Source organism: Dermacentor variabilis, chromosome 6 (assembly GCF_050947875.1).
Source record: "Dermacentor variabilis isolate Ectoservices chromosome 6, ASM5094787v1, whole genome shotgun sequence".
In the NCBI taxonomy this organism is placed as follows: domain Eukaryota; kingdom Metazoa; phylum Arthropoda; class Arachnida; order Ixodida; family Ixodidae; genus Dermacentor; species Dermacentor variabilis.
Genome location: NC_134573.1, coordinates 110,633,619 through 110,657,089, shown reverse-complemented (window position 1 = coordinate 110,657,089; position 23,471 = coordinate 110,633,619). Strand labels below are relative to the sequence as shown.

Here is a 23,471-nt window from a genome sequence, read left to right as displayed (position 1 = left end):
GTTCCAGCTATTTCTCGTCTATTGATCTTCGTTCGGGAGATTGGCAGATTGCTGTTGACGATATGGACAGAGAAAAAACTGCGTTCATCACACCTGACGGCCTATACCAATTTAAAGTAATGCCGTTTAGATTATGCAACACCCCTGCCACCTTTGAGCGTATGATGGACTCGTTGCACCAAGGTTTCAGATGGTCCACATGCTTCTGCTACCTCGACGACGTCATCGTCTTTTCGCCAACATTCGACACTCACCTTGAGTGTCTCACAACTATACTTGATGTATTTCGAAAGGCGAAGCTGCAACTTAACTCGTCCAAATGTTGTTTTGGCCACCGACAAATTACTCTTCTGGGCCATCTCGTTGATGCTTCTGAAGTACAGCCTGATCCCGACAAAACTCGCGCTGTCCGAGAGTTTCCAGTTCCAAAGACAGCTGCAGACGCTCGAAGTTTTGTAGGGCTGTGCTCGTACTTTCGTCGTTTTGTTCGAGATTTTGCGACAATTGCTAGGCCCCTAACTAATCTTTTGAAGAAAGGCATACAATTCTCGTGGGGTACTGCAGAAGCCGCCGCCTTCTCTCGTCTCGTCACTGTTCTAACCTCACCACCCATTCTCGCCCACTTCGACCCTGATGCCCCTACAGAATTACGTACAGATGCCAGTGGTCATGGCGTAGGTGCCGTCTTAGCCCAGCGTGGCAAGGATTGCGTTATTGCTTATGTGAGCCGCCTCCTAGCACCATTGGAGTGCAACTATTCCATTACGGAACGCGAATGCCTTGCTGTTGTCTGGGCGGTTGCGAAGTTCCACCCTTACCTTTACGGTCACCCTTTTCCGTAGTCACTGACTATCATGCTCTCTGCTGGCTCTCATCACTAAAAGATCCTACAGGCCTGCTTGGTCGATGGGCTTTGAGGCTACAGGAATTTTCATATTCCGTGGTGTACAAGTCTGGCCGCCTGCACCAAGACACTGACAGTTTGTCACGTTACCCGGTTGACGACTCTGACTCCTCCAATACTGCCAGTGCTTCTTGCGTATTTTCTGTATCCCAGCTACTTCATTTCATCGACGGGCAATGCCATGACGCCTACATCAGAACACTCATTGACCGTTTTTAACACTCTCTGGCCGATGCTGCTCTACGCCTCTTCGTCCTCCGCGACGGTACTCTGCACCGTCGTAACCTTCATCCGGATGGCTCTGAGTTCCTACTTGTAATACCTAATCTCCTCCGCTCCACCGTTCTAGAAGAGCTTCACGACGCACCAACGGCAGGACACCTTGGCGTATCTCGAACCTATGACTGTGTACATCGCCGTTTTTTCTGGCCGGGCCTTGCCCGTTCCGTACGATGTTACGTCGCCGCTTGTGAACTTTGCCAACGACGCAAGAAGCCTGCTTAGTGCAAGCACGCTGCTTACATTATTTTTATGCCTTTGATTTTGTAACCTCCCTTACACAATGCCCCCGCAGGGCCTGTAAGGTATCTTAAATAAATAAATAAATAAATAAATAAATAAATAAATAATCTGGGAGGAGTGTTCCTCTGACCCCTGACAAAGCACACTGAGCACAAGAAGGTACATGTGACCTCCACAACATGCATGCTCACATGTGTGCTGAGAGTTGTCAGCTTGCTTATTGGCTGTGCTTGTTGTTTCTGTGTGGATTTGCATGCTAGGTCATGCTGTGTGCTGCGCTGAATGTTTAGTATGTTATTGGCATTCGCTTGATGAATAAGTTGAGGGCTGCAATTTTGTAGCAATGCCTTTCCCGATGCCATTTCTAATCACACTTCGTCAGTGGTTGTAGTGATGCTTCACTCGCATAATCAGTACGAGATAAGCCAACCAAAAACAGTGGATGAAAGGGCAGCACATAATTGAGCTGAAGGCATGGCTACAAAATCTCAGCCCTGGGCACTATTGCTAGTCAATCAAAATGAGTTTTCGGGATGCGAGCACTTTCTCAATATTTCGCTGACTAGGGTTTGGACACATCGGTGTCAACGTGCAAGTGTTTGCTTGGCTCTGTGCGAGGATCGGCTATTTCCCGCAGATGCCCGACATGTTGCGTGCCAAGTTGTGCAATATCTTGCAAAAGTGGTTTGCCAAAAATACCGCTCCTGGTATATTTAGTTCTTGAGAGAAATTTAGCGGCTGCTGGCACCTAGTTTGAAAGGCTGTATGTGCTCTTCACGCGGCTTATCTCAAAACTTCACATAGCTCAAAATTTCCCCTGCTTTCACAACTTCAAGTTAACGGAGTTTTACTGTGTTTTGACCATTTAGTGTTCTGTAACGGGCACCCGATGCACTTTACATGGATGTTATTGCACTTCACCGCCATCAAAACGCAGCCATTGATTTGATCCCGCATCCTCTGGCTGAGCCATGCAATGCCAAAGCCACTACTCCACCACAGTATCTACTTTGCTGGCAGAAGGGTAGTTTCCGAGTAATTTATTAGCTCAACCTGGAGGTCCCTCCTGCTTCTTAAATGTACATTTTATGCTGGTATTACTTCTGTTGCTTCAATACTAGTAATTGTTGTTAATCAACTAATGTGTCTTTTTCATAACACTCGTTTCGGTGGCGTGATTATGACAGCGTATTCTACCACAGCAATGCATGTTCCTTTAGAACCATAGGCATTGCAGGCAACCACTTACTCCTTAATAAGGTTTGTTCAGTATCTCCTATGTTCTGAATTCTGAATCATTTTTATCTGTTAGAACATAGGCAAAGCTGATTTTGCCTGTGCGTTAACATATTGCATGAGTGAAAAGAAAATGTTGGCTTTACTTTTTCAGGTGCCCTGCAAGCTCTGACCCAAGCAACACATTCCAATGGTCTTCTGTCATCAGACTGGGTGTATCGAAGTACCATTGGAAGGTCCAATAAACAATGCTTGTGAGACGTATGACATGCTCTTGCTTAAACCGGAGGACTTCTGAATGAATGAAAACTGGAACCTAGATAAAGCATACTTATCTTTCCTTTACAAGTGCAAGCAGTTACTTCACCTGACATTTTTCCACCTCAAGATTACGCTTTACTGTAGATTTGAGCACAAACTATTACAGCAACACAAAACTGCACTAAGACGAGTACAAGTGATCCAGCATATAGTACACTTGCAGGAATTACATTTGCATACTTGAAGCAAATATGCAAATGAGGTACCAATCTTTTTCAGGGCGCATACTCTTTGGTTATACATGGTGAATGCACTCATAGATAATACAAAACTCGTTCATGATCTATTACATCAGCATTGGTTGTGCTAATCCATCTATGCCGAAAATTGTGCTCATCTTTGTATCAGGGAACATACCAGCAAACCTATATGTGACAGTGTCATTCTTGGAGCAAAAATAATGCAGATCTACTTGTCTTCAAGGCTGATCACAAATCCACAAGTTCACCATTTAAGTTTATAGAATGAAGTCAAACCATACTAAACGAACCTGGTCCAAATGGGGGAATAAATAGGTCCAAACACGGGTAAACAGAATCAAACAGGAGTGGGTTAAATAGGGCATGACTGAACAGGAATGAACAGGGTTTAAAAGGACAGTACTGAACAGGATTAAACGGTACATGACTAAACAGGTTCAAAGGGGTACAAACTGGACCTGGTACAAATGGGGTCCCATTCCATAATCCTATGTGATGAGACCCATTTGAAAACAAATAGGATTTGAAATAGAGTGCTATATATTGCAATCTAGTAACTCAATTGTGGCTGCTTCCTCACGCCGGTTGCATTTCTGGCGCTTGTTGCATGTCATTAATGACACACAAGCTAATTTCAACTTTTCATAGAATTATATGGGCTCCCAATTATGCATGAAACAAAACAACATTTATTTCTGTGTTTTGTATATTGAGTGCCTTGTGAATAAATGCCTAAATGCTGATATCCAATGACAGCATAGCGTCGCATTGTTCCTGTAGCTACACAAAGAATGTAAATAAATGTTTCGAAACAAAGCTTGTGCAGCACTTCTGGCGTTTCTATGACACTGCCTACTTAATGCATTTCTCTACACCATATTTTGCTTATAAAAAATGCAAGATTGAAGTATTCCAGATTATTTGTCACACAGTTGAAACTCGGTAGTGCGTCCAACATGGTTACCTAATACATACAGAAGCTGAAAGGTATTGCTTATCAAGGAAAAGTTTAGCTTGCCGAAAGTTGCCATTACAAAGAACTGCTTGATCCAAAAGTAGATTAAATTGGAATATGCGTGTGGGCGCTTCGGCGCGGAACACCCATGATTGCGCTTGAAAACGGGAAGTAAAACCAAAAGGAGGGGACCCCCACCACGGCTTTTGTGACTGTCGCATTGCAACTGCAGTGCATGCGCGCATTGCACCCACCGAACACCAGTGGCCAGATGAGCGCTAGTAGTAGCATTCCGCATCCTATATAGCTAGCTCTACGGAAGTGTCCATTGTTTAGCTAAGTGTTCTGTGGCGTCAGTTCGTGGATGATTGTAGCATGTTCTTGAATTTACTAGGTCACCAGTGCCGCGTTTAGAAAGTATAGTACCGCAGGGCACCCATACATGGGAAAGCGGTGACGTCTGGTTCGACGACCGCTGACATGCACTTGTTGCTATTGCCACCACCTAGTTGTGTTTGTTTTTTTAAACGAAGCTTTCATTGGGGGATACGCTCCTTGGTTGGATGAGCTGCTGCTGTCTTTTGTTTTTCATAAAGTCCGGGACACTAGGAAGGAATATTAGATTAAGCTGTATTAGTAAACTACGATGTCGCAATAGTATGGTGGCCACTCTTACCATAAGAGGAGACTTGGAAAGTCAGTAAAAGCGCAGGAACTTAAGGCAAGTGTGGAAATATCAATCCCGCACTAGTTGTTGGTGCAAAGTATCATGAAACATAAAAACTCGGCATCACTTTCGCTTTTAATAACTCACTTTTTTCCCCGCCAATTAAGCTAAAATGCAGTTTTCAGAGGTGATTTTAGCACTCTTGTTTAGCATTACTTTTTATGCGCCCTGAACTGCTTTGGCAAATGAGCCAGTGCACACAATTCCACATGCCATCGAAAGCATATGTGTGGTCTTTTTTCTTTTCTTTTTTCCTTTTTTGAGCTTATCAGTTTTTTCAGCAGCACACTTTCCTGTGACATGTAGCTGTGAGGGCTGCAACCCTAGTTGAACAGCTGGAATTGATAAAGAGCAAACCAGGAAAAAAAAAAGGAATAACGAAAGGAAACATTTTGGACCTATTTACAGGCTTGACTCTGAGCATTTTGCGTGGTGTCGCTTATGACGTATCACTTCAGGTCTTTCACGTGCAATCTCGCAGAAATATAACTGCATTCTGCCTTGCGCTGTTGGCAGCTGCAAGTTGTTCAGTGTCGGTGCCTTTATGAAAATTCGCTAGTCTGAGCATGTAGCCGACCCTTGTGCAGACTGAAAAATTCCTCTACCACGCAGAATGGCTCAACGCACCTGCAGCCCGTTAGTATTTTATAGCCTGCTGGCTTCTCCGTGCTTCTGTTTTCATGCAAAGCTTTAGAGTGACCTGAGAAGTGCTTCCGTTGTGTATGTGTGTTGGGCCTCCGGCGCTCATTTTTGCGGCGTCATGGTATATTGACACATATTTCTACATCCACGCCATCTCTCTGTCTTGCGTGTGCTTTCTAGTACAGGGTGTTCTAACTATCGTGCACCAAGATCTAAAAATATGCAAGTGCCGTGTAGCAGGGCATAACCAAGGTAACATTGTTTGCCGTCGCTTGGTGATAATCAAATCATTTTTTGCATTCTGCCTAATTAAATAATTAGGCACAATTAATCAACCTCTCGAATATTATAATTAGATGAAAAATATCAATGGGAAAATTGTAGAGCAACATGAGAAACTCCCAATACAGCTTCCTGTAGCTCAATACGTCCTACATAAAAGTGTTTTTCCAAGCGTGAGAGAAGCCCGCGAATACACACAAAGAGCCTCGTGCGGCCAGTTGCGTGGCAATTTTGCGTGTATTTGCGGGCTTCTGTCACGCTCGGAAGATCACTTCTTTGCAGCACATATTGAGAAACAGAGAGTTGTAACGGTAATTTTTCATGTTGCTCTACAATTTTCTCATTGACACTTTTCATCTAATATTTGTAAAGTTGAATAATAAATTAAGACTAATTACGTAATTAGGCAGAATGCAAAAAGTAATCTGAGTATCTCCAAGCAACGGCAAATAGAATTACCCTGGTTCTGTCCAGCTACGTGGTATTTGCATATTTTTAAATCTTTGTGCGTTATAGTTGGGACATCCTGTATATAAGGCATGCATTGAATGGCTGAAAAGAATCTGTACAGTGAGATGCTGAAAAAAATATATGCTTATTGTAGAATATATCGCAGCTTTACGTGTGATATGACAGCACAATGCCTGTAGGTCGTCTAATAATGTCAGTGGGATGGCCTTAAAGGAAGTGGGGTGTTTGAGAACAATCCTCACATACTGCAGAAGCTACAGACAGCCATTACCCCAACTGATTGCACAGGTAACTGCAGCGATTCTGCGCCTTGTGTTTAACAACATGCAGCGTCGTGTGTAGACATGTATTCAAGCCGGTGGTAGACATTTTCAGCATCTACTGTAATGATCACTGCACTACCGTAATATTTCAAATTTAAAGACCATCATTTTTCACTGTACAGTTAATTTTCTGAGTCCCACTATATGTGCCTAAATTACCTTGGTCTTTATAAGGTGGTTTGCATAGCTATCTAATCAGCATGTGTATCCGTGCATATTTTCATTCAATGCATTCATTTTTCGTTTCCAGAAAAATGTAAAGAGCCTTTTTTTTTGCATTTTATGAAGCAATCAGCAAGGCAGTACGTGCATCAATTTTATGTTAACAAACACGTAAAAAAACACTGTGAGATGTACAAAATGAAACCAAATATGTATTTTTATTAAATTTTGAGAGAAATAGCTAGATGACTGGATAACGGATAATAGAAAGGCGACAACAGAATAACTGGCAATACAAAATTGCCTAAGCCATGGCAAATACACACATTAACAGTTACTGAGAACTCTTAAGTTGTAAAACCGAGGTATATATTCAAATATGAGGCCATGTGTATTGATTGCGTATTTGTGGAAAGAACAAAGCAATTTTGTGAGTGTCGCAAAACGTCTCAAGACAGTAATTTGCAACAACTGGTGAAATTAATACCATGAAGTATTTAATGTAGCATGATATGAAACATCGCATTACCTTTTTACTAAAATTAACATAAGAAAATTCTTCAATGCCTATATATATTCACATAATTCCTGAACTGTACTAACTACAGATATGTTGAATACATGTTGACTGTTATCATTCTCATTTATACGGAGTACCTTTATTACATTACACACAATTTGTTCAAGTTAGTTTTGGTGGTGTCCGCCAGTTATCACAAATAATTGGACAGATGTTGGAAAAACTGGTAAAAGACGATATTGTCAAGTGGGGCACCCTCTAGCCAGCCCCCACCCACCCACAAACAAACACGCGTAAGCAGCAGCAAAACATATAAAATATCAATGCGCCATATGCCCCATAGAAACAGCTTCAGTGCTGCTTCATTTGGCATGAACCGTAACCGTTATTTTGGTAGTCTAAATCACTCACAGCGACGCACTGGAGACCGTAGATCATTCGCACAAATGAGCTCGTACAGGTTGTGGAAAAGGCTTGCTCTTTAAGCTGTGACCACACAATCGGGAAAAAATACTAAAAGCAAAAAAATGTGGTAGAAACCATTTCACGATGACTGTCGACGGTAATGTGTTAGCGTTGAATCAGTATAGTGACACAACGCATTGGCACCACTGAAACAAGTTGTGTATGAGGCATGTACCGCAGCGGGACACCTCTTTTGCACTTCCCTAAGAACGTTCGGCTCCATCTGGCGCCGCCGCCTCGAAGCCTAGTCTTGGCGTATGAAATGCATGGCGGGCTGATGCGTGCAAATGCTGAGAAACGCATCTTGGGGTGAACGGGCTCCTCTCTTGCACTTTTTTCTAGACACGCTAGGCCATTTAGAAACACTGCCGAGAAGTCGGCGCCTGGCCTCCGAGACTAGAATCGTGGCGTGCCGATGCCTGCGAATGTAGACAACCATTCTCTCGCTTGCCGCGCGCTTAATTGCGTGTACTCAGTAACCCAAGTTCGCAAGATCTGGTTCATTACAAAAATTGCTGCCAAGTTTTAATTGAGCTTCTATTAATTTTGCCCCAAAGACTGTATTTGATGTAAATGAAGTTTTCGTGGAATATTTTTAACTGAGTTTCGTAAACAGCTATGACACCATGTTTTAATAAACAATTATTTTTGTGTGTCAATAGAATGCATATTAAATCAGCCAAAGGAAGCTTTTAGACTAGCCTCATCATATATATATATATATATATATATATACATATATATAAATGTGACTTAATCCATTTAGGGGGAGATGGTGGTCTCATATGTTCTACACTAATGGGGGTAACTTTCCCAGCGTTCATAAAACTCGAAAAAAAAATGGGGCAGCATATTTCTGATTTACATTGTGAGCTGACCCCGGGTCATAACAGACCTTTATAGTGTGTTCCGGCTAACGTTAGCTGAGATACTCGAAGAAAAAAAAAAGGTGTTTTCGGAAACACGTTGTCCTACAGTGTTCGGTCGTCAGCGTTCCGACAACAGAACAATGTATGTGTTAAAAGCGTATCTCGATCGCACCGTGCTTTCTTTGTTTTTGTTTTTTTTCATTGAGCAGCTTGGTTAACGTTAGCTGCAGCACCCTATATGCAAACATATCCTGCACAAACAACAAAGCAATCTGTACACAAAACAAATACCCATTAATTAACACAAACACTGATCGTGCTACCTACACCCAATACCTTTCTACCAACAGCACCAGGGAGGGGGGGCGGGGCATTTTTTTTCTATGCAATAAAGCAATCAGTTTCGACAGCATGCTTGTATGCTTATAGTAATCTAATAGGCAACTCAATGGCACACAACCTTGTTAATATAAAACCTAATTATAATGAATGCATCTCGATTAGCGGCTAGTAAATCGAATGCCTTTCGATTTTCACGTTTCGAGGGTGCTCAATAGCTGGTCAATTAAATGTTTCGCGATTGTTAGTCAATTGACCTTTTCTTAATTTTAGTCAATGTAAAACTTATAGAGTGGGAGTCAATTGACACTTCCGTATCTTCAGTCAATTTAATCTCTATCGAGCGCACTCATTAAAAATTGACATTGAATAGATTTTCTACGTTCTCACAAGAAACGTGATCTGGAGTAAATTGAAACTCGAAGTATGTAAGGGACATACCCAGTCCATTCATGGCGAGCGTTGGCGTGGAATACATTCATTGAAAAGCGGCGCATACCCAGTGCTTGTCAAAGAGTTTCATCAAACAGCAGCAGCTGCGCAGTCCCGCATTTACAGTGACCCATGTCAGCGTGAAAGAGGTTCAAGTGTGGCACATCTAATCTGACGAAGTTGGTCAGACGGTTGGTTTAAAACCTTGTTCCCTCAGCAGAGCAGCCAGAATCACTACCCGTTCTACCATGGACTGTGACTACCCAGTGACTTTAGTAGGCAGGAAAACGATTATATACAAACATATTGCATAAATAGATAGCCTCCGGAAAGGGTGTGAAGTAACCTAAGAATGTCAGCGCATTAATGAGCAGCTTTCTCTCGACTTTCTCGGCGGCATCTAAAAAAAATGGGTCCATCACCCGCCGCATTCAAGTGGTAGAAGTTCAGACCTGAAGTCCTGAAATGATATAGAAGAATGACACTATTAAAGGAAGTGTGTTCTGCAGGACTTAAAGAAGTTTAGTGTCGACCGATTTCAATGATAATCTAAACTGCCCGCGTGATACACGTTAAATGAGCAAGTGCTGGGGTGCACTAATGGGTCGGAATGTGAGGGAGAAAAGGTAAGTGAACTTAATTGATTTAATTCTTGATGTACTGTGAGAGAAACAGGCTCTCAGCATGGATACACATATACAGGGTGTCCTGACTGTAATGCTTCAAGACTTAAAATATGCAAATGCCACGTACTGGACAGAACTGAGGTAATGCTGTTTGCCGTCGCTTGGAGGTAATCAGATTATTGTTTGCATTTAACCTAATTACATAATTCGTCTTAATTAATCAATCAACTTCTCAAATATTATAATTACATTAAAAGTGACAATGGCAAAATTGTAGAGCAACATGAAAAACTCCTGATACAGCTTTCTGTTGCTCAATACGTGCTGCATAAAAGTGTTTTGCCGTTTTACCGTGATTTCCGAACTTTGCTGAGAAATGTGTTGGCGTTTCATTACTTTTGTGCTTGAATGCATAAAATGACGTTCTGGTAAGAAAGTAACTGGAATGCCAATGCATTTCTCCGCAAAGTTCGGGAATCAATATCTCAAAACTGGTGTCATCTGGAGAATTCGTTCCAAGTGGATCCGCCTTGCGAACTCCGCTGCATTATGACCCATTGCAATATGGGCCACAATGTAGTTGGAATTTTAATTAGTGATTTTTGTTTATTAGTCGATTATGCATTTCAATTTGTGTGCAAGTAATATCGGCCTCTACAGGCCCGCTCATGCACTATAATTGGGTTAGCTGCGACACGAAACCTTTAAAAAATTGTGAAAGTGTTCGCTGAGACACCCGGTACATATACATACCTATGCTTCTGCTAATGGTGTGCTGGTTAGCAGTTGTGTTCGCGACACAATTAGGCAAGGAAATGACAAACGCTAGCTGAATATCCTTACTGCGAAAAATATACGCCTTCAAGGGCATTGTCGTTCCTTTGCTAAAGCGAACATCTTTTGAGAAGCGTTCGGCTATTCGCTTACATTGATAATCGTTGCCGATGGTTTGTGCATGATTATTTCCTTCTCCCTGTGGCGTGGCTGAAGCCAAGGATGAGGAAATGGCCTAGCAATGACGATGGACGTAGTCATCGGCATAACAGAAGGACCGGATGGACGTATGGACGCAGCACATGCAGCAGTTTAGAGCTGTTTAACTGATGTCGGAGTTACCTATTGCAAACCTACACTGCACACAAATCCATCATGCTCTCATTCGTCTTCGCTAAGAGAAGCGCATAATTGAGGTACGTACATCGCAGTGGAAATGGTCCTTTTGTGCAAGTTTCCGGATGCTTTCAACCAATGGAGGCCTTGTACGCGGAAGAGACCTGCAGATACAGTGGTACTAGAATTCTAGTACACTGTACTGCAGCATACGCTGCTCCAGAACGACACAGCCTTCGCGTTACATGGCCCACATATAGACATGTATAGGTTTAACGCTCCGACGCGTTTCGAGGAAACTAATATGGTTCCGCGCCACAGCTACAACGTACAGTACTCGTTTGCTATATCTATAGCAACGGTGGCCTTCCTCGTTCCATGTGCCGCAGCTGGCAACGCGCGCGTTCTCGGTGTTTTCGGCTATACGATATTGCAGGCACGTGCTTGTCCCATTCTAGGTTTGCTCTGTTCGCACGCAGGAAGACGCGAGTGAAGGGTTCGTTCGATTCACCCCCTCCCCTCCCCCCCCCCCCTCAAATAAAGAAAGCCTTCGCTCCCGTCCTATGGGCGTCTTGCGCTGGAGTTTGAGGTATAGTAGTGGCGCCTGGTGGCGGCGCGCGAAACGTTATCTGGGTAGTACCAGCTTGGGTAGTATTGAGCCCTGGCTGTGGCGAAGCAAGTTTCTAACCCGAGTTTTGCGTCGATTCGCGCTTCTTACTGTTGCGAGTGCGAAAAAGCTCGTCACTTCTCACAGACCACGCTGCGAGCTAGCCGTAGCCTATAGTTTAACGAAAACGGACTCTCCGTGTGCCGTGGGACGTAATGCTGGAAGCAGAAGGAATCGGCGACGCCGATCCGGAGAGACCTAGCTCAGCCTCGAAAAAGCGTCACCGTGGTTACTTTTGCGTCGTGGGCTGCCATGAACAAGAAGGCCTGAATCCCAACATCAGATTCTACCGTTTTCGTTCAAGGCCTCACGAAGAGGAGCGTCGGGCGCGCTGCATAGCTGCAGTTCGTCGCGCTGAGTAAGCGAAACTTCGCGCCATGCTGACTGCTTCGCCTGTCTTGAAACTTGCTTATCTGCGTTCTAAAATTCGGTCTTTTGCACCTACAGTCCCGACAGCAGACCGACATAGCAGCAGGCATGGCTGGCGATTCACGATTCGAGACCCCGCCACAGCGACAATGAACAATTCGACCGGTGCGAAGTGGTGAAGTGACTAGGTGTGTGCGAATGAGCACAAATGGTCGGGCTGATTCGGTGACAATTCACTACCCCACTACGAGCAGCACAGGTCAGAGAGTTAAATGGGATCATCCTTGACCTCAAGCCAGCACGTTGAGGCAGCGTAGTAAGGTAGTATTGATTGCAGCACGTCGATGTTCGAGCGCTGTCATTAAAAGCTACATCAAGCGAGCAGCGCACGAGCTCGCGCTACAGCGCGATTCGCACGTACGTTACTGCGAGCTCATATGCATATTGGACAGTTATTTATCAGTTGCTAAAGGGACAGATGGCCGCTACTACACTGCAGGCATAACTACTTGCCTAGCGGCATGCAGTCAACAAAGATTGCAGGAGGCCCGCCGTTTCGCGGCACGTCGAAAGACCGCTGCCGTCGCGGCGCGTACGATCGTGCGCTCGAGCAGTTCGTACATGGCGGCATGCTGAAAGACCGCTGCCGTCGCGGCGCGTACCGTCGTGCGCTCGAGCAGTTCCGCACACATGATGTCTGCTTATCGCTGCTGTGAATTCATTTATAGCAAGCATTTCCTCGCGTCTGTGCACCTGAATCTAGCAGCGTGCAAACCTTACCTGACGTTCAACTTCGTACGCAAGTCGCTTCACTTGAGATTGGCACCGCGCTAAAACTTCGCCGCTTATTTCTTGAACGGCGTACACGTATTCTGCGTTGCATAATTTATTGCCTTTACGCAGCTTGCCACCTCTGAAAAAAAAAAAAATCTTCGGCGCCCGATATTCGCGGCAAGCCGTGGTACAACAAAACCGAACGTGCTTTCCGAAGCAGACGACCGAGCTTGGTAGTACCTAGTACTACCTAGTTCAGGACAGAGGGCGCTTTTTAGCTCCATTTTCGCAGCGCCCCCTGGGCAATGCAAGAGCCCCATTAGCCCCGAGAACGAACTACAGGGGCGCTGCGAGCGCCGCTCGCGTGACGTCAGGGCAAGTACTCGCGCTTGTCGTCTGCTGCAGTCCGGGCGCCTTCTGCTGTGTTTTCGTTTCTGCGCTCTCGTTACCTCTGCTTGTATACTTATGGCGGTTGTCTCAAATATATCTTTACGATGTCTTCGTTCGGGAAAATTTATTCAAAGAGCTTATTTCTTAGACGACAATACAGTTCTCAAAGGCAACGCTACAGTGCCAGCCGAACGAGCGCAGACCAGCCAAGTGCGGCTTTTTCATACGTGGATCGACAACCGCAAAAACATAGCATACAAGAATCCAGTCCTGATACCATACCTGCAGTGGTGCAACAAATATGTCACAAACGCAGGCTATGTATGACTTCTACAACATTTACCTCGATTTTAATCTGCCACAACAGGTTTGCTCACGACAAGTAGTTCATGGTATAATACCGAATTTTTGCATTTGTTCACAGAAACGCTCGGCAGCAACACTGGGACTTAACTAAAACTGCAGTATACATTCTACCAGCCCCACTGGCTTCTTCAACTACTTCTCAAAATTAGGCGGTTTCTCACGTTTTTAAAGGCGGTAAATTGAAGTAAAGCTAATTGAGGCTTACAGCTGTTTGCAGAATACGAAAAGGAATGTACCAATATATATTCCCTTTAACGTGCTACACGTTCAACTTACTTGAGCAATTTACTGGTGTTTGTTGCTTGAGGAATATAGATGACGAATCTGTTCGGCGATCTGACACAGGCCGCTCTGCCCAAATTTTTTAGTGAAATATGCATTTTGGACAGTATGGCTGCAGCCAGAAAGAAGCCGAACCGTCATTCATTAGTAGTATCGGACATATTGAATATATAATTCCCCGGTGGAAGGTAAAAAACCAAGTGAAATATCTAAGGCTTGTTGTGTCTTCCTCACGAAGGTTTGCGACGTTCTCTTTTATGTACTGACGAAGCGAATAGTTCTCCGGTTGTAGAGTTAAACAACGCTGGATCGAGACATGGTGAAGCAGAAGGTGCTTGAATTTTCCTTTTCTAGGAAGCCTAAGCTGCGCTGCAGTACTCGAGTATAGTTTAGGCATTGCAACTGGTGCTGTAAAAAAACTGCTTTATGGTTTCAATTCAAACTTGTACGGCACTGAGAGAGAGAGAGAAAAAAAAAACATTTATTCGGACCATCGAGGTGGTTGCTCTTGAGGTCGAGTGGGTGGTGTCTTCATTCCAGGACTCCACTGGCCATGGCTGCTCGACGTATTTGCTGGACGAGAGCTTCTTGTCCCGCCAGGGTATCGCCGGTCAGCTGTACCTCCCACCGCTCAAATGACGTGCTAGGAGTCTTTAAGTACACTGATGGATTTCGCGAACAATGCGTGCCTCGCCTTAAGTACAGTCGGTTGCTACCGTTTTTTTTTAGGTCTGTGCCATATTGTCGATAAAGGCTACTGAGGGCCACCATGAAACATTTCGTCGCTTGCTATTAATTAGCTCTTGATCTTAACCACGAAACTTTTGTTTCAGGTGATTGCTACTATGGTATTTGTGAATTAACTATGTAAATAATCTACATGACACGCCGTCGTGTTAGCAGCCATGCGCAATTCGTTTTACGGGGGCTTGTTTCAGAGAGCGGTGAAAGTAGTAGCAAACGTTTTCATACGAAATGCGCGCCTCATTCATTTAAGCATTAATAAAGTGCCCATATTTGACAAGAACAACTCACCAGAGTAATAAGAATCATGGTGAGAGCTTCTCAGGGCAGTGTCTTTCTAACACGGACAACACGTTGACACCAAATACCGGGATTTTTCTTCCATGTAAAATGTCTCTCATAGCTAAGTACTAAGGGAATGTTACATATTTAGCGAAGCATCGTACACAACTTCGCGTATTGAATTTGCAGACATTCTTTTTTTACGCAAAATTTGTGGACAGACACGGCGCATATATGCATTGCAAAACCAGTAGAGCCCTTCAACGCTACATAGCTTGCGATATCCAAGCCACAAACTCTCGCGACTGACGCGCTTTTAAAGAAGGAACTGTGGTTCAGGTATGGCAGCAGAAAGAAGCCGAAATACCCTTCAATAGCTATGGCTCGAGCCACCCATACCCCAAGCGTCCACCAAGGCAACGAGCGCGCGCGGCCGCCGAGTGAGGACGAAGCGAGCGGCGTCCTGGGCGTGACGTCACTCGCGAGAGGGCGCCACTCCGAATTCTCGCCGCTAATAGACAAACTGCGTGTTGGTTAAGAAAAACGAGCGCTGCGACGCTTAAGATATGAAAACGCCAAGTATAATATAATGCGCAGTGTCGTTTACTGTTGAAACAGCCTGTAGGCATTCCAGCACTGAATAAAGCGCAGATATAATACTAAAGCCCGTACAGTATTCATGCGTACATAGATGCCCACCTAATACGTCATAACGGTGGTTGTATTTCGATAATGTTGACATTCTGCAATTCTATCACCTTTAGTACCAATTGCCATAGGTATTCGATCGTAGATGTACCGTTTTATACGAAAATATTGCAGGAAACTTGTCATCGATAAACTTTGTCAGGGGCGCCAAACGCCACCGAACCCATCAACCCTTGTCACCGTCGCGAAATATTTAAGTCTTCTCTTTATTAAGCTACTGTATAGCTTTTTACCCCGTTTTCCCATCTTCATGAAATGCTACAAGTTGCATTGCACGCACAAGTATAGGATCGCGTAGGCAGTAGTTATATTATTGGAAAGCTGACGTGGCTAGTCATTGAACTAGTGCTGTCCTTCGCTCACTTGCGGGTATGAATTGCCTTTACACATGCGCGCTCCTTGAGTGCTCATTTCAGAATTTTTTATTGGATGATTTCAGCTTTTCCGTAAACTCTTGCCGTTAACGCATTACCTGTTTACCAGAGCCTTGGACGGCAGTACAGCAAAGGGTCACTCTATAGCATAGCAGAGCCGGTAACATCTTGGAGCGCTTTGTACAACTACAATGTGCTTGAAACATTTTCGTGTCGTGCGAGTATTTCTGCCAATAGAAAATTACAAAAGACCCGCTCGTTAACAATTATTTCGCTACCAGTTTTACACTAGAAGTTAAGTAAAATACTGGTAGATCACTGCAGTGTTAGCTCTTTGTGCTCTCTGATTAAAATCTGTGTCGTAAGATGTCACTGCCGGCGTTGTTGCTGCTGTACACATTTCTTGTAACCCGGTAAGCCACCAGCGGTGAGAAGTTTGCGGACAAGTTGTATCTATCCATTGGCGTCTCAGCGGAACGTACTACCTATATGAGTTACAGCATAGGGAAAGTGAGTTGGGAGGGGTCTCGGGTTGAATTTTTGACCATTTAACGGTCATTAACGTGCACTGAGTGCGTGGTCCACAATAGTTCTTGCATCGCAAATTGAAGCAGGGACTTCGAACTCAGCAGCCCAGCGCCCGCCGTGGTGGCGTAGTGGTTTTGTGCGGCACTGCTAAGCCCGTGGTTGCCGGATCAAATTCCGGCCGCGGCGGCCGCATTCCGATGGAGTCGAAATGAAAAAAAAAAAACTGTGTACCGTGCATCGGGTGCGTGTTAAGAACCCCAGGTGGCTAGAATTAACCTGGGGTCCCTTACTACGATAATCATAGCGTTAATCATAGCCTCATAATCATAGCGTGGATTTGGCACGTACAAACCCCAGAATGTTTCTTTCTCTTCTTTTTCAGCAGCCCAACGTCATCACGCTGAGCTATCACAGCAGCTCCTCAAACTTTAGGTAGGTTTGCAGGTTGTTGCTGTGCAACGGGGAGACAGGTGTGTGCCCTTTGACGCCTTCTTGGCGCTCTAGGTTTCGATTTCGCGCGCAATATGGTGCGGAACCCTAACCTGTTAGGCAACCAGCTCGAACCTCAAATAGCAAGGCACTTCCCTTCGTGTTATCGTACAAATTTTCCTTTCTAATTTCTTTTATCTCATTCTTGTAAATCTCCATGGTCTTTTCCGTTACCATTCTTTGCATCCAATTCGCGTCTCCGTTTCTCCCACTTTCTTTCCGATTCATCGTGGTTGTCTATCTGCACTTTCAATTATCCTGCACTTTGTTGTGTAATGGTTGGAGTCGGGCATGAAATAGATGGTAGCTGGCCCATGCCGTCGTCTAACTTATCCATGCTGAAGACGTTGTTGAAGGGAGAGACTTGTTCTCATCGAGAACGAGGAATATGGGATTTAATTACAGTATCTACATGAGAACGTTACAGTTCGTCTAGCATGACTGAGAGAGAATGCACACTGAGGAGCCGCCAACGGCTCCCTAACTACACTGTCCTCCCTAGATCCCTAGTTGAGGGAAAACGGCAGTTCACCGCCGACCAATTCGGAGCGTCCAAAGTCATCGTAGCCGACCCCCCTTTGCGAGGGAGGGTTTATGCACTCACTTCCGCACAGGTTGCACTGACCACACCGAGGTGAGTGCGTTCTCGCAGACACGGTGCTGCCCCGAGCAGGCGCCTCTTTATCCCAGAGTCGACTCCCCAGACAATGGCCGCCGCGTTTTTCCATTGACTGACGACTTCTAAGCTGCGTGAGACGGCACCACAAAATAACTCCCAGCGCTCCCCTGCTCCAAACAGACCATGAAGGCGGCGGCGCCTCCACTAACAATAGTTGCTCCGCCGACCACGTCCAGACATCTCGGCGCCGTCGCCCTGTTGACGCGGCTCATTCTTGTCTCCACAAAGCAGGTTGTCGCCGCAGCAGACATTTTGGCGGCGACGGTCGCTTCCCCGAAGAACGCCACCCCCGCGGCCGCGGCTAGCTGGGAAAACTTTGCAGGTCGGAACCTCTGCAGGCCGTTCGCAACAATTACCAGCTTTCTTGACCGCTTCCTCCATTCTCTGTCCACGCTTTTTAGGTACAGATACTTGTGCACTTTAGCCGCCAAATTATGTTGATCCATGTTCCTTAGTCTATATTCAAAACTAATTCTGCTCTGCGCTGCTCTGACTTCAAACGAGGCCCTACAAATGTCACATTGTACTGCTTCGTTTGTGGTTTTGCCATGGGCTTCCAAAGCCAACCGGCCCAACGATCTTTGGTTAACTTCCAACCCCGACAAGATATCCGATTTTAGGCACAGAATGGCATTTGCGAACGTCAATATTGGCACCATAACTCCTTTACAGATTCGACGAACCACCTCGTATTTATTGTGGCCCCAAAAAGCCCTATGTTTCATTAATGCTGCGTTCCGCTTAACTTTAATTTTCAGATTATCTTGGTGGAAAGACTAAGTCACTCCTTCGTTTATGTATACGCCGATGTACTTTGCTTGACTATGGGTATGACTTGCTGTTGAATTTACACCACGTAGTTACTCGTCTCTTCATTAAACGTCAATATTCTCGAGTTCTCGGAGCTAAATCTAAGGCCGAGATTTGTCGTTACTTTGCCACAGATATTCGCAAGTGTCTGCAAATCTCTTGCATTGCCCGCTAGCAGCACTATGTCGTTCGTATACATCAGTCCAGGGACCTTCTGTTGCACCATTTATCCATTACGCGTGTATGAAAAATCAAATCCTAATGGACTGTTTTCCAGTTGCATTTTTCTGCCCTTGACATAAAGGGTTAACAACAACGGAGGCAGAGGGCATCCTTGCTTCATTCCTTGGTGAATTTCCACCACTTCATTACAACTTCGGCATTCGCATACAATTTTTACTCGATTGTCTCGATATATCTCCCTCAGCAACTCCACGCAATCTTCATCTATGCCTTCGTGCTTGAGAATATGCCGTAACAACTCCCTGTCTACGTTGTCATAGGCTCCTTTAGACATGCTGTCCCTAAAGGTATATACTGAGCTACTGAAATCTCTATGCATTCGGTAAGAAGCAAAATATTCTAAGCGTCTGCCTGGTCTGGACCCATTCTGTAGTTTCCGCCAATACATCATTTGTTTCCGCCCATTTCGACAGTTCCAATTTTATGGCGCGCATTGCCATTCTATATAGCACCGACGTTACCGTAACTGGCCTGAACGAGCTCGTCCGATACTTATAAGCTTTGCCTTTGTAGATGAGGTTAATTTTGCTCTCACGCCAACCAATTGGAGTTTTCTTCGTTTTAATGACTTGTTCAATGACAGTCAGCAGCGCCTTGCTCTATGGACTGAGGTTTTTGATTAGCTGTGTTGGGATCGCATCGAATCCTGCGGTGGTGTTATTAGATACATTTCCTGCTTTTTTCCAGTAAAAGCTTTCTTTTTTTATCTCTCAGGCTTCTTTCTTGTAGCTGGATCCGATTGGTTCTGAACTGTGCTTTCTTTTGTGCCCAAGTTAGTCCTAACTGTATCTGCGGCGTACGGCAGCGCATCGCGCAACCCCTAAGTATAGAAGGCAGCGCCTTCCCTCAACTGAAGTAGGCACCGCACTTCAGGAAACATGACCTCCTACATCTTCGGCGCGCCAGTGGCGCGTCTTGGAGGCCATACAGCGAACCTTGTCAAATATTTTTGTAACGAGGAGTTGCTGCAGAAACAACCCTTCGCTTTGCTCCATCGCCTTGGAGCAGACACTGAAAACTGGCAACAAAATCAGGTGCCAGAAATCTGCAGTGATTGCTTCAGTCAGCATGTGGCGAGATTATTCTTAGGGTCGACACTTTGTCACTATAAGGACAAAAACATATCGGAGCAAATATTCGCAATTAATCTAGGCCTGTGTGTGATGCAGGAAAAATTTGGAGACCATTCAGCGCGTCCTAATAGAATGCTAAGGGATTCACATAGCGAGAGTACGTAAACTACAACCTCCAGAAGCGCTTCTATTTAAAGTAGAAAAGTAGACGGAAGTATCAACCGGTCAGCAGTCGAGATAAGCAAGAGAGCTTTAGAGAAATGTTGAATGGTGAAAAAAGAAATGAAACAGGGAATAGACTGATCCGACCAGATCCATCACAGGCATGGGCAGTGGTACAATGTAGATAGAAAAGATGAAATATATGTATAATAGAATGCTAAAAAAAACAGCATTAATAACATACTTGAGTAACTCATGCAGGCTAGGTGTCGATTTTTCCCATCACCGTTTGAAAGGGGATGCCATTAAACCATCATCATCATGATTACCGGGTAGAGTTCGTAAGCTTGAAGTTTATGTCGGGCAACTAGAAACAAATAAAAGAAATATACCGTTGCCTAGGTGACCGGCGAAAAGACTGATAGAACGCCTACCCCCCGGAAACCAAACTTCACCACCAAAATGGCACAATGCTCAGTGTTAAAATTTCACAAAAACTGTGGTACACAAGAAGAAAATAAACGATAGCCTGAGCCTTACTATATCCCATTTACTGCCCTCTAATTACTCGCCTCACTAGATAACGCTCTAGCATTAAACGTTGCCAGGTTCAGATTCAGACCGCCGCCGTGGTCAGTTGCTTCGCAGCTGCTGGGAACTGAGGCCCGGGGTTTTATTGTTATGTGCATATGGGAGGTTGTGGCGGGAGTGCGTTACCGGTTCTAGTCACCAGAATCAGGCTGCACTCTAGGCCTGTTAATGCAATTTTATGAACACGCGGATTTTTTTTTATCTGGTGGAAAATTGTGCGGCACCGGGATTCGAACCACAGTCCTCTTGCACGCGAGGCGGATGCTCTACCTCTACGCCACCGCTGCACCTCTACCCGTAAGCATTAAATTAATGTAAACGAAGTTAATGACAGAGCAGATGAAAATGACGTACTGAAGTATACATTGAAATACGTTGAAATATAGCAAGTTTAACAACCGCCTCAAAATGATATGCCTTACAAGGTTATTTGATATCTTTTTCTTTCTTTCTTCTATCTCTTGTATGTTTCCACGCCTGTCCTTTCGTGATCCGTCCTTCTTTCTTTTTGTTTTTGCTCGCCCTGTTGAGTGCCTTTTCTTTTTCAGATCTCTTTTATACGTGGAGCAGCTTTCTCATCCTCGTATGACTTGCCTTCTACGATAATAAAACGAAAATGTTTTTGCGCAATAGCTTTTAAGCTTACGTCAAGTTAAAGCTCCGCGTGTGAAACATTCTAAGCGTTACTCGAAAATGTAAGCTTGTGCTATCGCAGTTTTGACTCTGAATGTATTTCTCTTTTTTTTTTTGCATAAGGTAAAACGTTGTCGATGTCTCTACGAGCAATTGTGTTGGTCACTGTGACGGGAAAATTGAGAATGACCGCTCTTTTCCGTGTCTTTCGTTGCAGGCTGACGAAACGGCTTTTCGAAGGTAACTTCTTGCAAAGTTTAAGAGGAGCAAATAACTTACGAGGAAACGACAGACGCGGCTGCTCGCGTAGACAACGTATAATTACATCAGCCCGGCGTTCAGGCAATACTGCCTTCTTTGCACGCTTGTTGCATCTGAAAAGAACGTGAAGACGATCTACGAGGAAGAAGATATACAGTGGCCGCGCGCGGTCTTGTTTTACTCTCGGAATTCACGGCCGATACCCCATAGAGCGTTCTGTGAGGACACTGAGAAACAACCACAAGCTCGGAAGTATGACCCAGTGCTTGGACACTAGAGCAGGAACAAGTCTGTCACCACAGTGCCAACGACGTATTCCCGAAAGACAGACGCCAACGATGGAGCCGCTGTCTGATGAAAGAGCCCAGAGCTACCTCCGGCACCTGGGAGTTTCCAAGCCCTCCGAACCCACCTTGGACTTCCTCGATCGACTGATCAGGGCGCACCTAGAGCGCGCCACCTTCGAGAATCTGGACGTGTTGCTGGAGCGACGCGTTAGCCTCGACGCTGAAGCCATACTCGGCAAGGTGACTGGACGCGGCCGCGGTGGCTACTGCTACGAGCTCAACTCTCTCTTCGCCCGCCTGCTGCTGGCGCTCGGCTACAGCGTGCGCCTGCGAGCGGCCCGCTTGCGTCTCGCGACTCCCGACGACTCGGAAAAGCGCACACGCCTATCCCACATGGTGCTGCTGGTCGAGCTGACCGACGGCCGGCGCTACATCGTGGACGTCGGCATGGCACAGTGCGGTCTGCACCGGGCGCTGCCCCTGGCAGGCGACGCGACTCCGTTCCGCGTGCGCAGCTTGGACGCGACGGAGGCCGTCGAGGTCGCGGTGCCCACGAGCGACGGCGGCTGGAAGGCCTTCTACGTCGTCGAGCCGTACTACCTCGACTGGCTCGACTTCGGCGTGCTCAACTGGTACTCGTCGACCCACCCGGACAGCGCGATGCGGCGCCTGCTCTTGGTGGGACGCCGATCGCCCCTGGACGACGGCTGTTGGCTGCGGCTCATCAACGACCGGTTCGTGCGCTGGTCGCCGATACGGGGCGTCGTCGAGAAGCGGGTGATGCGGGACGAGAACGACATCCTCGAGATTCTGCGAGACGAGTTCGGGCTGAACCTGAACGTGGCGGACGACGTGGCGCCGCTGCGTGTTCGCTTGCGAGGCCTGCTGGAGAATTTGAGGCTGGGCCAGAACCTCTTTCTGAAGAAACCGTTGTGGCCGGAGGGATAACTGCAGCATTCTTGTCGCGGTGACGAAAATTATTTTCGCGGTGTAATAGAAAAGGAGATAGCTGAAACAACTTTTGTGCGATAAATATGTATACATACCATATGCTTGTTGCGTGCACGATAAATATAGTATAGTATGGCACAGCGAGCCCAGAGAAAGAAGTTTATTGACTGGAAAAGGCAGAGAGGTCAGCCGGAAAGTGGAGTATCTGGCCTGCTACTCAGTGAGAGGGAAAAAGAAGAAGAGAAGAAAGAGGTCACAACAGAGGATGATTATGATGAGAGCAACGAGATGATAGAACGCATCGCATAAGTGTTACCATCAAAAGCTCGAGTCCAGGCCCGTGTCGCCTAAGAAACGTGAAAAGGAACGCGTTGCCTCTATCGTCTGCCAAATCTCCGGCCATGCGCCTAGTGGGAGGTCCTTCGATAGTGGTCTGCTGGTTAAATGTCTCAAGGTAGCTGCCAGTGTTAGTCTTTCGCGCGCATACACAGGGCAGACCACGAGTAAATGGTTTGTAGTCTCAACAACGCCACACACTGAAAAGTCCGGGGAGTCCGTCAGTCCAATGATCTGCAAGTACCTGAGCGTGAAAGCGACGCCTAAACGTAGTCTGTGTATCAGGTATGCGTTAGGGCGTTGAATTGCACGCGGAACAGAAAAATGCATAGTGGGATCAAGCCTTTTAAGGCGGACGTGGCGAGC

General features: G+C 45.6%; 1 protein-coding gene across 6 annotated transcripts in view; it reads left to right on the top strand.

Annotated features, from left to right (window-relative positions):
- The window catches only part of LOC142585016 (arylamine N-acetyltransferase / N-hydroxyarylamine O-acetyltransferase-like), a 55,695-nt gene extending 32,788 nt beyond the window's left edge, over window positions 1–22,907 (top strand). For 2 of the 6 annotated variants that reach the window (XR_012829003.1, XR_012829004.1), the window contains one exon: window positions 2,817–3,993. Coding sequence is in view for 3 of the 6 variants with exons in the window: in XM_075695447.1 (XP_075551562.1) it covers window positions 21,786–22,766 (981 nt within the window). In the remaining 3 variants the exon portion in view is untranslated. Of the gene's footprint in view, window positions 1–2,816; window positions 4,002–5,416; window positions 5,502–16,972; window positions 17,023–21,487 lie in introns of those variants that run through there. The other 4 variants (XM_075695448.1, XM_075695447.1, XM_075695446.1 and 1 more) reach the window with 4 other exon arrangements.
- The last annotated feature ends 564 nt before the right edge of the window (window positions 22,908–23,471 follow it).